Here is a 16,110-nt window from a genome sequence, read left to right as displayed (position 1 = left end):
CATTCCAAGAAAAGACATGACATTCCACACATTCCAAGAAAAGACGCAACATTCCACATTCTGAAAAAAGACAACATTCCACACATTCCAAGAAAAGACATGACATTCCACACATTCCAAAAAAAGACACGACATTCTACATTCTTAGAAAAGACGCGACATTCCACACATTCCAAGAAAAGACACAACATTCCACACATTTCAAGAAAAGACATGACATTCCCAAAAAAGACACGACATTCCACACATTACAAGAAAAAACATGACATTCCAAGAAAAGACACGACATTCCACACATTCCAAGAAAAGACATGACACTCCAAAAAAGACACGACATTCCACACATTCCAAGAAAAGACATGACATTCCACACATTCCACAAAAAAACATGTCATTCCACACATTCCAAAAAAAGACACGTCATTCCCAAAAAAGACACAACATTCCACACATTCTGAAAAAAAACATGACATTCCACACATTCCAAAAAAAGACATGACATTCCACACATTCCAAGACACGACATGCCACACATTACAAGAAAAGACATGACATTCCAAAAAAAGACACGACATTCCATACATTCCAAGAAAAGACGCGACATTCCACACATTCCAAGAAAAGACGCGACATTCCATACATTCCAAGAAAAGACATGACATTCCCAAAAAAGACGACATTCCACACATTCCAAGAAGACATGACATTCCACACATTCCCAAAAAAGGCATGACATTCCAGGAAAAGACTTGACATGTGACATTCCACACATGACATTCCACACATTCCAAGAAAAGACATGACATTCCACACATTCCAAAAAAAGGCATGACATTCCAGGAAAAGACTTGACATTCCAAAAAAAGACGCGACATTCCAAAAAAAGACATTCCAAGAAAAGACATGACATTCCAGGAAAAGACATGACATTCCACACGACATTCCAAGAAAAGACAACATTCCACACATTCCAAGAAAAGACACAAAATTCCACACATTCCAAGAAAAGACATGACATCCCAAAAAAAGTCATGACATTCCAAAAAAAGACATGACATTCCACACAACATTCCAAGAAAAGACACAACATTCCACACATTCCAAGAAAAGACACGACATACCACACATTCCAAGAAAAGACACGACATTCCACACATTCCCAAAAAAGAAATGACATTCTAGGAAAAGACATGACATTCCAAGAAAAGACACAACATTCCACACATTCCAAGAAATGACACGACATTCCACACATTCCCAAAAAAAATGACATTCCAAGAAAAGACATGACATTCCACACGACATTCCAAAAAGACATGAGATTCCAAGAAAAGACATGACATTCCACACATTCCAAAAAAGACACGACATTCCACACATTCCAAAAAGACATGACATTCCAAGAAAAGACATGACATTCCAGGAAAAGACATGACATTCCACACGACATTCCAAGAAAAGACACGACATTCCACACATTCCAAGAAAAGACATGACATTCCAAAAAAAGACACGACATTCCACACATTCCAAGAAGACGCGACATTCCACACATTCCAAAAAAAAGACACGACATTCCAAAAAAAGACATGACATTCCACACATTCCAAGAAAAGACGCGACATTCCACACATTCCAAGAAAAGACATGACATTCCAAGAAAAGACACGACATTCCACACATTCCAAGAAAAGACACGACATTCCACGAAAAGATATGACATTCCACACATTCCAAAAAAAAGACACGTCATTCCACACATTCCAAAAAAAGACAACATATCCACACATTCCGGAAAAAAACATGACATTCCACACATTCCAAAAAAAGACATGACATTCCACACATTCCAAGAAAAGACACGACATGCCACACATTCCAAGAAGACATGACATTCCCCCAAAAAACGACATTCCACACATTCCAAGAAAAGACATGACATTCCACACATTCCAAAAGACACGACATTCCACACATTCCAAGAAAAGACACGACATGCCACACATTCCAAGAAAAGACATGACATTCCAAAAAAAGACACGACATTCCACATTCCAAGAAAAGACGCGACATTCCATACATTCCAAGAAAAGACATGACATTCCCAAAAAAGACACGACATTCCACACATTCCAAGAAGACATGACATTCCACACATTCCAAAAAGACACGACATTCCACACATTCCAAGAAAAGACAACATGCCACACATTCCAAGAAAAGACATGACATTCCAAAAAAAGACACGACATTCCACACATTCCAAGAAAAGACGCGACATTCCACACATTCCAAGAAAAGACGCGACATTCCATACATTCCAAGAAAAGACATGACATTCCCAAAAAAGACGACATTCCACACATTCCAAGAAGACATGACATTCCACACATTCCAAAAAAAGACACGACATTCCACACATTCCAAGAAAAGACATGACATTCCACACATTCCAAAAAAAGGCATGACATTCCAGGAAAAGACTTGACATTCCAAAAAAAGACGCAACATTCCAAAAAAAGACATTCCAAGAAAAGACATGACATTCCAGGAAAAGACATGACATTCCACACGACATTCCAAGAAAAGACAACATTCCACACATTCCAAGAAAAGACACAAAATTCCACACATTCCAAGAAAAGACATGACATCCCAAAAAAAGTCATGACATTCCAAAAAAAGACATGACATTCCACACAACATTCCAAGAAAAGACACAACATTCCACACATTCCAAGAAAAGACACGACATACCACACATTCCAAGAAAAGACACGACATTCCACACATTCCAAAAAAAGAAATGACATTCTAGGAAAAGACATGACATTCCAAGAAAAGACAACATTCCACACATTCCAAGAAATGACACGACATTCCACACATTCCAAAAAAAAATGACATTCCAAGAAAAGACATGACATTCCACACGACATTCCAAAAAGACATGAGATTCCAAGAAAAGACATGACATTCCACACATTCCAAAAAAGACACGACATTCCACACATTCCAAAAAGACATGACATTCCAAGAAAAGACATGACATTCCAGGAAAAGACATGACATTCCACACGACATTCCAAGAAAAGACACGACATTCCACACATTCCAAGAAAAGACATGACATTCCAAAAAAAGACACGACATTCCACACATTCCAAGAAGACGCGACATTCCACACATTCCAAAAAAAGACACGACATTCCAAAAAAAGACATGACATTCCACACATTCCAAGAAAAGACGCGACATTCCACACATTCCAAGAAAAGACATGACATTCCAAGAAAAGACACGACATTCCACACATTCCAAGAAAAGACACGACATTCCACGAAAAGATATGACATTCCACACATTCCAAAAAAAAGACAAGTCATTCCACACATTCCAAAAAAAGACAACATATCCACACATTCCGGAAAAAAACATGACATTCCACACATTCCAAAAAAAGACATGACATTCCACACATTCCAAGAAAAGACACGACATGCCACACATTCCAAGAAGACATGACATTCCCCCAAAAAACGACATTCCACACATTCCAAGAAAAGACACGACATTCCACACATTCAAAAGACGCAACATTCCACACATTCCGAAAAAAGACATGACATTCCAAAAAAGACACGACATTCCACACATTCCAAGAAAAGACCTGACATTCCACACATTCCAAGAAAAGACGACATCCCCAAAAAATACGTGACATTCCAAGAAAAGACATGACATTCCACACATTCCAAGAAAAGACACGACATTCCACACATTCCAAAAAGACATGACATTCCAAGAAAAGACATGACATTCCAGGAAAAGACATGACATTCCACACGACATTCCAGAAAAGACACGACATTCCACACATTCCAAGAAAAGAAATGACATTCCAAAAAAAGACACGACATTCCACACATTCCAAGAAGACGCGACATTCCACACATTCAAAAAAAGACACGACATTCCAAAAAAAGACATGACATTCCACACATTCCAAGAAAAGACATGACATTCCAAGAAAAGACACGACATTCCACACATTCCAAGAAGACACGACATTCCACGAAAAGATATGACATTCCAGACATTCCAAAAAAAAGACACGTCATTCCACACATTCCAAAAAAAGACAACATATCCACACATTCCGGAAAAAAAACATGACATTCCACACATTCCAAAAAAAGACACGTCATTCCCAAAAAAGACACAACATTCCACACATTCTGAAAAAAACATGACATTCCACACATTCCAAAAAAAGACATGACATTCCACACATTCCAAGACACGACATGCCACACATTACAAGAAAAGACATGACATTCCAAAAAAGACACGACATTCCATACATTCCAAGAAAAGACGCGACATTCCACACATTCCAAGAAAAGACGCGACATTCCATACATTCCAAGAAAAGATATGACATTCCCAAAAAAGACGACATTCCACACATTCCAAGAAGACATGACATTCCACACATTCCCAAAAAAGGCATGACATTCCAGGAAAAGACTTGACATGTGACATTCCACACATGACATTCCACACATTCCAAGAAAAGACATGACATTCCACACATTCCAAAAAAAGGCATGACATTCCAGGAAAAGACTTGACATTCCAAAAAAAGACGCGACATTCCAAAAAAAGACATTCCAAGAAAAGACATGACATTCCAGGAAAAGACATGACATTCCACACGACATTCCAAGAAAAGACAACATTCCACACATTCCAAGAAAAGACACAAAATTCCACACATTCCAAGAAAAGACATGACATCCCAAAAAAAGTCATGACATTCCAAAAAAGACATGACATTCCACACAACATTCCAAGAAAAGACACAACATTCCACACATTCCAAGAAAAGACACGACATACCACACATTCCAAGAAAAGACACGACATTCCACACATTCCAAAAAAAGAAATGACATTCTAGGAAAAGACATGACATTCCAAGAAAAGACACAACATTCCACACATTCCAAGAAATGACACGACATTCCACACATTCCAAAAAAAAATGACATTCCAAGAAAAGACATGACATTCCACACGACATTCCAAAAAGACATGAGATTCCAAGAAAAGACATGACATTCCACACATTCCAAAAAAGACACGACATTCCACACATTCCAAAAAGACATGACATTCCAAGAAAAGACATGACATTCCAGGAAAAGACATGACATTCCACACGACATTCCAAGAAAAGACACGACATTCCACACATTCCAAGAAAAGACATGACATTCCAAAAAAAGACACGACATTCCACACATTCCAAGAAGACGCGACATTCCACACATTCCAAAAAAAGACACGACATTCCAAAAAAAGACATGACATTCCACACATTCCAAGAAAAGACGCGACATTCCACACATTCCAAGAAAAGACACGACATTCCACACATTCCAAGAAAAGAAACGACATTCCACGAAAAGATATGACATTCCACACATTCCCAAAAAAAGACACGTCATTCCACACATTCCAAAAAAAGACAACATATCCACACATTCCGGAAAAAAACATGACATTCCACACATTCCAAAAAAAGACATGACATTCCACACATTCCAAGAAAAGACACGACATGCCACACATTCCAAGAAGACATGACATTCCCCCAAAAACGACATTCCACACATTCCAAGAAAAGACATGACATTCCACACATTCCAAAAGACACGACATTCCACACATTCCAAGAAAAGACACGATATGCCACACATTCCAAGAAAAGACATGACATTCCAAAAAGACACGACATTCCACATTCCAAGAAAGACGCGACATTCCATACATTCCAAGAAAAGACATGACATTCCCAAAAAAGACACGACATTCCACACATTCCAAGAAGACATGACATTCCACACATTCCAAAAAGACACGACATTCCACACATTCCAAGAAAAGACATGACATTCCACACATTCCAAAAAAAGGCATGACATTCCAGGAAAAGACATGACATTCCAAAAAAAGACACGACATTCCACATTCCAAGAAAAGACAACATGCCACACATTCCAAGAAAAGACATGACATTCCAAAAAAAGACACGACATTCCACACATTCCAAGAAAAGACGCGACATTCCACACATTCCAAGAAAAGACGCGACATTCCATACATTCCAAGAAAAGACATGACATTCCCAAAAAAGACGACATTCCACACATTCCAAGACATGACATTGCACACATTCCAAAAAAAGACACGACATTCCACACATTCCAAGAAAAGACATGACATTCCACACATTCCAAAAAAAGGCATGACATTCCAGGAAAAGACTTGACATTCCAAAAAAAGACGCGACATTCCAAAAAAAGACATTCCAAGAAAAGACATGACATTCCAGGAAAAGACATGACATTCCACACGACATTCCAAGAAAAGACAACATTCCACACATTCCAAGAAAAGACACAAAATTCCACACATTCCAAGAAAAGACATGACATCCCAAAAAAAGTCATGACATTCCAAAAAAAGACATGACATTCCACACAACATTCCAAGAAAAGACACAACATTCCACACATTCCAAGAAAAGACACGACATACCACACATTCCAAGAAAAGACACGACATTCCACACATTCCAAAAAAAGAAATGACATTCTAGGAAAAGACATGACATTCCAAGAAAAGACACAACATTCCACACATTCCAAGAAATGACACGACATTCCACACATTCCAAAAAAAAATGACATTCCAAGAAAAGACATGACATTCCACACGACATTCCAAAAAGACATGAGATTCCAAGAAAATACATGACATTCCACACATTCCAAGAAAAGACACGACATTCCACACATTCCAAAAAGACATGACATTCCAAGAAAAGACATGACATTCCAGGAAAAGACATGACATTCCACATGACATTCCAAGAAAAGACACGACATTCCACACATTCCAAGAAAAGACATGACATTCCAAAAAAAGACACGACATTCCACACATTCCAAGAAGACGCGACATTCCACACATTCCAAAAAAAGACACGACATTCCAAAAAAAGACATGACATTCCACACATTCCAAGAAAAGACGCGACATTCCACACATTCCAAGAAAAGACATGACATTCCAAGAAAAGACACGACATTCCACACATTCCAAGAAAAGACACGACATTCCACGAAAAGATATGACATTCCACACATTCCAAAAAAAAGACACGTCATTCCACACATTCCAAAAAAAGACAACATATCCACACATTCCGGAAAAAAACAAGACATTCCACACATTCCAAAAACAGACATGACATTCCACACATTCCAAGAAAAGACTCGACATGCCACACATTCCAAGAAGACATGACATTCCCCCAAAAAAACGACATTCCACACATTCCAAGAAAAGACACGACATTCCACACATTCCAAAAGACGCAACATTCCACACATTCCGAAAAAAGACATGACATTCCAAAAAAGACACGACATTCCACACATTCCAAGAAAAGACCTGACATTCCACACATTCCAAGAAAAGACGACATCCCCAAAAAATACGTGACATTCCAAGAAAAGACATGACATTCCACACATTCCAAGAAAAGACACGACATTCCACACATTCCAAAAAGACATGACATTCCAAGAAAAGACATGACATTCCAGGAAAAGACATGACATTCCACACGACATTCCAAGAAAAGACACGACATTCCACACATTCCAAGAAAAGACATGACATTCCAAAAAAAGACACGACATTCCACACATTCCAAGAAGACGCGACATTCCACACATTCCAAAAAAAGACACGACATTCCAAAAAAAGACATGACATTCCACACATTCCAAGAAAAGACATGACATTCCAAGAAAAGACACGACATTCCACACATTCCAAGAAAAGACACGACATTCCACGAAAAGATATGACATTCCAGACATTCCAAAAAAAAGACACGTCATTCCACACATTCCAAAAAAAGACAACATATCCACACATTCCGGAAAAAAACATGACATTCCACACATTCCAAAAAAAAGACATGACATTCCACACATTCCAAGAAAAGACACGACATGCCACACATTCCAAGAAGACATGACATTCCCCCAAAAAACGACATTCCACACATTCTAAGAAAAGACGCGACATTCCACACATTCCAAAAGACGCAACATTCCACACATTCCGAAAAAAGACATGACATTCCCAAAAAAGACGCGACATTCCACACATTCCAAGAAAAGACACGACATGCCACACATTCCAAGAAAAGACATGACATTCCAAAAAAAGACACGACATTCCACATTCCAAGAAAAGACGCGACATTCCATACATTCCAAGAAAAGACATGCCATTCCCAAAAAAGACACAACATTCCACACATTCCAAGAAGACATGACATTCAACACATTCCAAAAAAAGACACGACATTCCACACATTCCAAGAAAAGACATGACCTTCCACACATTCCAAAAAAAGACATGACATTCCACATATTCCAAGAAAAGACAACATGCCACACATTCCAAGAAAAGACATGACATTCCAAAAAAAGACACGACATTCCACACATTCCAAGAAAAGACGCGACATTCCACACATTCCAAGAAAAGACATGACATTCCCAAAAAAGACACGACATTCCACACATTCCAAGAAGACATGACATTCCACACATTCCAAAAAAAGACACGACATTCCACACATTCCAAGAAAAGACATGACATTCCACACATTCCAAAAAAAAGGCATGACATTCCAGGAAAAGACTTGACATTCCAAAAAAAGACACGACATTCCAAAAAAAGACATTCCAAGAAATGACATGACATTCCAGGAAAAGACATGACATTCCACACGACATTCCAAGAAAAGACAACATTCCACACATTCCAAGAAAAGACACGAAATTCCACACATTCCAAGAAGACATGACATCCCAAAAAAAGTCATGACATTCCAAAAAAAGACATGACATTCCACACAACATTCCAAGAAAAGACACAACATTCCACACATTCCAAGAAAAGACACGACATACCACACATTCCAAGAAAAGACACGACATTCCACACATTCCAAAAAAAGAAATGACATTCTAGGAAAAGACATGACATTCCACACGACATTCCAAGAAAAGACAACATTCCACACATTCCAAGAAAAGACACGACATTCCACACATTCCAAAAGACGCAACATTCCACACATTCCGAAAAAAGACATGACATTCCAAAAAAGACACGACATTCCACACATTCCAAGAAAAGACCTGACATTCCAAACATTCCAAGAAAAGACGACATCCCCAAAAAATACGTGACATTCCAAGAAAAGACATGACATTCCACACATTCCAAGAAAAGACGACATTCCACACATTCCAAAAAGACATGACATTCCAAGAAAAGACATGACATTCCAGGAAAAGACATGACATTCCACACGACATTCCAAGAAAAGACACGACATTCCACACATTCCAAGAAAAGACATGACATTCCAAAAAAAGACACGACATTCCACACATTCCAAGAAGACGCGACATTCCACACATTCCAAAAAAAGACACGACATTCCAAAAAAAGACATGACATTCCACACATTCCAAGAAAAGACATGACATTCCAAGAAAAGACACGACATTCCACACATTCCAAGAAAAGACATGACATTCCACGAAAAGATATGACATTCCAGACATTCCAAAAAAAAGACACGTCATTCCACACATTCCAAAAAAAGACAACATATCCACACATTCCGGAAAAAAACATGACATTCCACACATTCCAAAAAAAAGACATGACATTCCACACATTCCAAGAAAAGACACGACATGCCACACATTCCAAGAAGACATGACATTCCCCCAAAAAACGACATTCCACACATTCTAAGAAAAGACGCGACATTCCACACATTCCAAAAGACGCAACATTCCACACATTCCGAAAAAAGACATGACATTCCCAAAAAAGACGCGACATTCCACACATTCCAAGAAAAGACACGACATGCCACACATTCCAAGAAAAGACATGACATTCCAAAAAAAGACACGACATTCCACATTCCAAGAAAAGACGCGACATTCCATACATTCCAAGAAAAGACATGCCATTCCCAAAAAAGACACAACATTCCACACATTCCAAGAAGACATGACATTCAACACATTCCAAAAAAAGACACGACATTCCACACATTCCAAGAAAAGACATGACCTTCCACACATTCCAAAAAAAGACATGACATTCCACATATTCCAAGAAAAGACAACATGCCACACATTCCAAGAAAAGACATGACATTCCAAAAAAAGACACGACATTCCACACATTCCAAGAAAAGACGCGACATTCCACACATTCCAAGAAAAGACATGACATTCCCAAAAAAGACACGACATTCCACACATTCCAAGAAGACATGACATTCCACACATTCCAAAAAAAGACACGACATTCCACACATTCCAAGAAAAGACATGACATTCCACACATTCCAAAAAAAAGGCATGACATTCCAGGAAAAGACTTGACATTCCAAAAAAAGACGCGACATTCCAAAAAAAGACATTCCAAGAAATGACATGACATTCCAGGAAAAGACATGACATTCCACACGACATTCCAAGAAAAGACAACATTCCACACATTCCAAGAAAAGACACGAAATTCCACACATTCCAAGAAGACATGACATCCCAAAAAAAGTCATGACATTCCAAAAAAAGACATGACATTCCACACAACATTCCAAGAAAAGACACAACATTCCACACATTCCAAGAAAAGACACGACATACCACACATTCCAAGAAAAGACACGACATTCCACACATTCCAAAAAAAGAAATGACATTCTAGGAAAAGACATGACATTCCACACGACATTCCAAGAAAAGACAACATTCCACACATTCCAAGAAATGACACGACATTCCACACATTCCAAAAAAAAATGACATTCCAAGAAAAGACATGACATTCCACACGACATTCCAAAAAGACATGAGATTCCAAGAAAAGACATGACATTCCACACATTCCAAGAAAAGACACGACATTCCACACATTCCAAAAAGACATGACATTCCAAGAAAAGACATGACATTCCAGGAAAAGACATGACATTCCACACGACATTCCAAGAAAAGACACAACATTCCACACATTCCAAGAAAAGACACGACATTCCACACATTCCAAGAAAAGACATGACATTCCAAAAAAAGTCATGACATTCCAAAAAAAGACATGACATTCCACACGACATTCCAAGAAAAGACACAACATTCCAAGAAAAGACACAACATTCCAAGAAAAGACACGACATACCACACATTCCAAGAAAAGACATGACATTCCAGGAAAAGACATGATATTCTAGGAAAAGACTTGACATTCCACACGACATTCCAAGAAAAGACACAACATTCCACACATTCCAAGAAGACACAACATTCCACACATTCCAAAAAAAACATGACATTCCAAGAAAAGACATGACATTCCACACGACATTCCAAAAAGACATGAGATTCCAAGAAAAGACACAACATTCCACACATTCCAAGAAAAGACACGACATTCCACACATTCCAAAAAGACATGACATTCCAAGAAAAGACATTACAAAAAAAGACATGACATTCCAGGAAAAGACATGACATTGCAAGAAAAGACATGATATTCCACACAACATTCCAAGAAAAGACACGACATTCCACACAATCCAAGAAAAGACACGACATTCCAAAAAAAGACATGACATTCCAAGAAAAGACATGACATTCCACACGACATTCCAAGAAAAGACACGACATTCCAAGAAAAGACACGACATTCCAAGAAAAGACACGACATTCCACACATTCCAAGAAAAGACATGACATTCCAAAAAAAGTCATGACATTCCAAAAAAAGACATGACATTCCACACAACATTCCAAGAAAAGATAACATTCCAACACAAAAGATGACATTCCAAGAAAAGACATGACATTCCAAGAAAAGACATGACATTCCAAGAAAGGACATGACATTCCATACGACATTCCAAAAAAAGACATGACATTCCAAGAAAAGACATAAAATTCCCAAAAAAGACATGACATTCCAGGAAAAGACTTGACATTCCAAAAAAAGACATGACATTCCAGGAAAAGACATGACATTCCAATGTACCTCAAAAATGAGAGCATTGGGTGATCTAGGGCCACATGTACAAAGATCCGGTTTTGCGACTCGCAAACTGCGAGTCGCAAAACCGGATGTACAACAGTGTCAATGACAGGACTGTCTTCGATTCGCAATGGGGTCACAAATGACCTCACTCATGAATAGTCATCCATTGGGAAAGGCCACCCTCACAGTGATGGTGGTCTGCTGGTGTCTGACTGCTTTTAAATAAAGCAGTTTTTTTTTTTTTTTAATGCAGCCCATTTCCCTTAAAGGAAAACGAGATGCATTTCAAAAACAAAAATTAAAAGCCCATGGGACCATTGCCTGCTCTGAAAAAATATTTTCGCTACCAGTCACAAAGGGGAAGGGGTTCCTTGGGAACCCCTTCCTGTTTGCGAATGGGTTAGCACCAGATTGAAACTGGTGACAACTGCGATTGTTTTGTGACCACATTCATGGTCCCAAAACAATGCTACATCGCGCTGCAACTTGCAAATTAGGAAGGGAATGCCCCTTCCTAATTGCGACTCGCAAACCTATTTTGTGATTCGGTAAATAGATTACTGAATTGCAAAATACGGTCTGTAAATACCAAAATGTTTTTTTTCCTGTCGCAAATGGCCCGATTCTGCAAATCAGGCTGTTTGCGACAGGCCAAATAGTGCGTACATGTGCCCCCTTGTTTTTGTTTCTGGAAACCAACATGTGGTTGCCTGGACTCACTACACAGTGTGCCTAGTTGTACACTACATAGGCGAGTCTCCTACAGGTGAAAAACGTATGATGCTAGAAAATCCAGTATAAGACACCGAGGCATCTCACAAACGTTTCACAAAATGAGGGGCCAGCAGCAAGAACAATTGTTGTCTCGTACAGAAATTAATGAGTTTCAATATTCATATATACAACGGAAGAAGCAGAAACAAACAGGCATCCTGGAGGAGAGGGAAACCGTTGTAACATTGTGATTCACGATTGTCGTTAGTATGGCCTGTACAGTTGTTATTATCCTCGGCAAGCTGTGCGGAAGTTTGGCTGGAGATCAAAGTCCGGCACATTCTGTGTTCATATGTTCTTGGCAATTATGTTAGGTGTATGGTTGGGTGGCAGGGGCCTAAGACTCTAACTTGAGGCAATGGTTACATAATTATTGTGCTACTGTAACTACGGTAAATTGGATTTGAATGAACTGAATATATATTGTGAGACTACTCGCAACAATTATATTGTGGTAAATTGTGTACGAACATGGCAATATATATATATATTTTTTTAAATAAATAGTTGATTCTTGGCCAAAAATGTATTCTTTTCAAATATCACAATAAGCTAAAATCGTCAGAAAATGGAAAAAGTGATTGACATGTTAACAAAATATTTTTTTAAATAATGTTTTAAAATAGATTTTATAGACTACTAAACATATTTTACCATCTAAAAAAACTATTATCTATCTTTAAAGCAGAATTATATGTTCACATTTACCATCTACTGAGTCTTGAAACTTGTCCCTGACGTGCTGCAATTTCTCCAGAGCTCTCAAGTTCGGCGCTACTGTTTTAATTAAAATGTTTTCTTTCGATGCTGCTTGTTCTTGCAGTTTTGACAGATGGATACTAATCTCTTTATCGGAATCCAAGACCTATAAACAATTGATAACAAAGTTGAAGTCATTTTTATCTACAGTAACGCTGGATCCTCCTTATTCTTTTATACAAGGTCAAACGTGTAAACCATTTTATGATGGCAAACATTCGTATTGCTCAAATGTTTTTTCTTATTTACGAATCCCATTTTAGGAGTCGGTAAAGTTTTAGCAACTACTAAAATGCTATTGTGACCCTAAATCGAGTCTGTATTTGGAAGGAGCACTTTTCGAATAACAAATCGTTAGGAAATGTGGCAATTGTTTGCAACTGTAACCCGCTCACAAAACACTGAAATGTTCCAGACTGCAGAGTTGACGTGAACCTATTTATAGAAAAAGAAGAAGCCATGTTGGAGCCTCTTCCTCTTTGTGAATGTAAAAGAACATTTGTTGGAGAGTTGGCAGTGCTCCTGGAGACTATTGGCAAGTGTTTCTTTGGAAAAAACAACATTTTTTAAACGCAGGGCTGTACACCCTAGGGAAACCAGGTTGCATTAAAACAAGATTATTTAAAGGCAGTCACAGACACGGTGGTCTGCAGACCTTAACAGTCTGCCAAATCCGTGATGGCCACCGATCAGAATGAACCACAATTAGCGAACTACAGCATGAATATTATTATTAATAAGATAGATCGGACTGCAACCCACTTCGATTTATTTTTTTATATAAATTTATGTTGTTTTATTTCATGACATAGGTGTGAGGAAAGCGGTTTATTATATGGTGTGGTTGTGAGGCCTCACCAATAAATAGACCCCCTCCAGTCAGATTAGTTTGAAAAAACCTTAGCTCATCCCTGGGTGGCTGTGGCTCTGACCAATAGGGATTCCTCAAAGAAATAAGTGCAAAGCCTTAAGGCATACCCAAATAACAAGTTACTTACCTATGGTAACACCTTTTCTGGTAGAGATTCTATGTAGCCACAGTCTTTATCTTAGAATATTCTCCAGGAGTCAGAGACTTTGAGCAGTACTCCTCCACATGAGTCAGTGGAATTGTTAGACTCCAGGTCAGCACCGTCTGTGCCAGCAGTTACATGTGTGGTACCCACATAAGCGCCACTTTGGTGCACTGACATCAGATAGATTTGTGACATTCCATTCCAGGAGCCAACTGACCACTGGTGTGAAATACTAAGGCACTAAGAAGGGTGTCCGTTACACTGCAATGGGCTTGCAGAGCGGTGAGGATGGGAGGGCCGGTAAGGAATCTGCGGCTAGAGAGAGCTTCTACCAGATAAGGCATTACTGCAGGTATGTAACTTGTTCATCTAAAAGAACCTTACAGCCGCAGACTCCTTACCTTAGAATACATACCTAAGGAATGGTTCCCCAGAGGTGTGTCTGCACAACCAATTTAAACCAGAAAGTCCTGCAGGGCCAAACTTGCAAAGTACCCTTCATGATGGACCTGGCTACCCACACAGTAGGGTCTGGTTAGCGTGTGCAAGCATGCTCAGGCTGCTGCCTGACAGATGTCCAGGAGAGGGCCTCAGGGGGCTAACACGGGGGTTGCAGCCTTAGCTCTGGTGGAATAAGCATGCAAATCCTGAGGGGATTTCTTCATGGCCATTGCAAAGTAAATCTTGATGCAGAGCACTAACCATCTTGAGATAATCTGTTTCTGCACAGGCATCACTTTCTTGGCTCCTTTGCATCCCACAAAGAGTTGATTGTCCACCTGCACTCTTTTGTGCGATCAAAGTAGAACAACACTCCTTTTGGCTCTAAACAGTGAAGTCTTTCCTCCTCCTCAGAGAGGTGAGGCGGAGCACAAAACGTACACAGGGTGATCCTCTGGCTTACATGTAAAGGAATCACAACTTTCAGAAGGGAGGAATGTGTCAGGAGTACCAAACTGTCCGTATAGAAGGTTGTGTAGAGAGGGTACACTGATGTATTAGGCACTAGAAAAGCGGTGTAGATGGCCAATAGCCTAGGAGGGCGATGGTGCAGTGGCTCAAAAGGTGCACTCGTTAAGAAGGTTAGAACAAGATTTAGATCTTACTTGGGCATGATGAATGGCCTGGTGGGAAACGTGATGCAAACATTTGAGAAAGCTGGCCACAATAGGTAAGTTAAATAAAGAAGGTTGATCCAGCAACCACAAAATTGTTGAAATGGCTGATAAATAACCTTTAACTCTGCCTAGAGCAAAGCATTGCCTTAGAGAGAGGCGCAGAAAGAGGGTTGAGGTTTTTAGAATCACACCACAAACATATCCCAATGGCAGGATCCCTGGCTTTC

At 39.0% G+C, this 16,110-nt stretch overlaps 1 protein-coding gene across 1 annotated transcript in view; it reads right to left on the bottom strand.

The window, feature by feature from the left end:
• Window positions 1-16,110, bottom strand: part of SMC1B (structural maintenance of chromosomes 1B) — a 2,375,007-nt gene that overhangs the window by 503,594 nt on the left and 1,855,303 nt on the right. Inside the window, exon 20 of the mRNA XM_069228259.1 lies at window positions 13,699-13,855. Within this exon, the coding sequence (XP_069084360.1) occupies window positions 13,699-13,855 (157 nt within the window). The remainder of the gene's footprint in view (window positions 1-13,698; window positions 13,856-16,110) is intronic.

Source organism: Pleurodeles waltl, chromosome 4_1, assembly GCF_031143425.1.
Source record: "Pleurodeles waltl isolate 20211129_DDA chromosome 4_1, aPleWal1.hap1.20221129, whole genome shotgun sequence".
Taxonomy (NCBI): Eukaryota; Metazoa; Chordata; class Amphibia; order Caudata; family Salamandridae; genus Pleurodeles; species Pleurodeles waltl.
The sequence above is the reverse complement of the archived record's forward strand: the minus strand, read 5'-3'. Positions and strand labels throughout refer to the sequence as shown.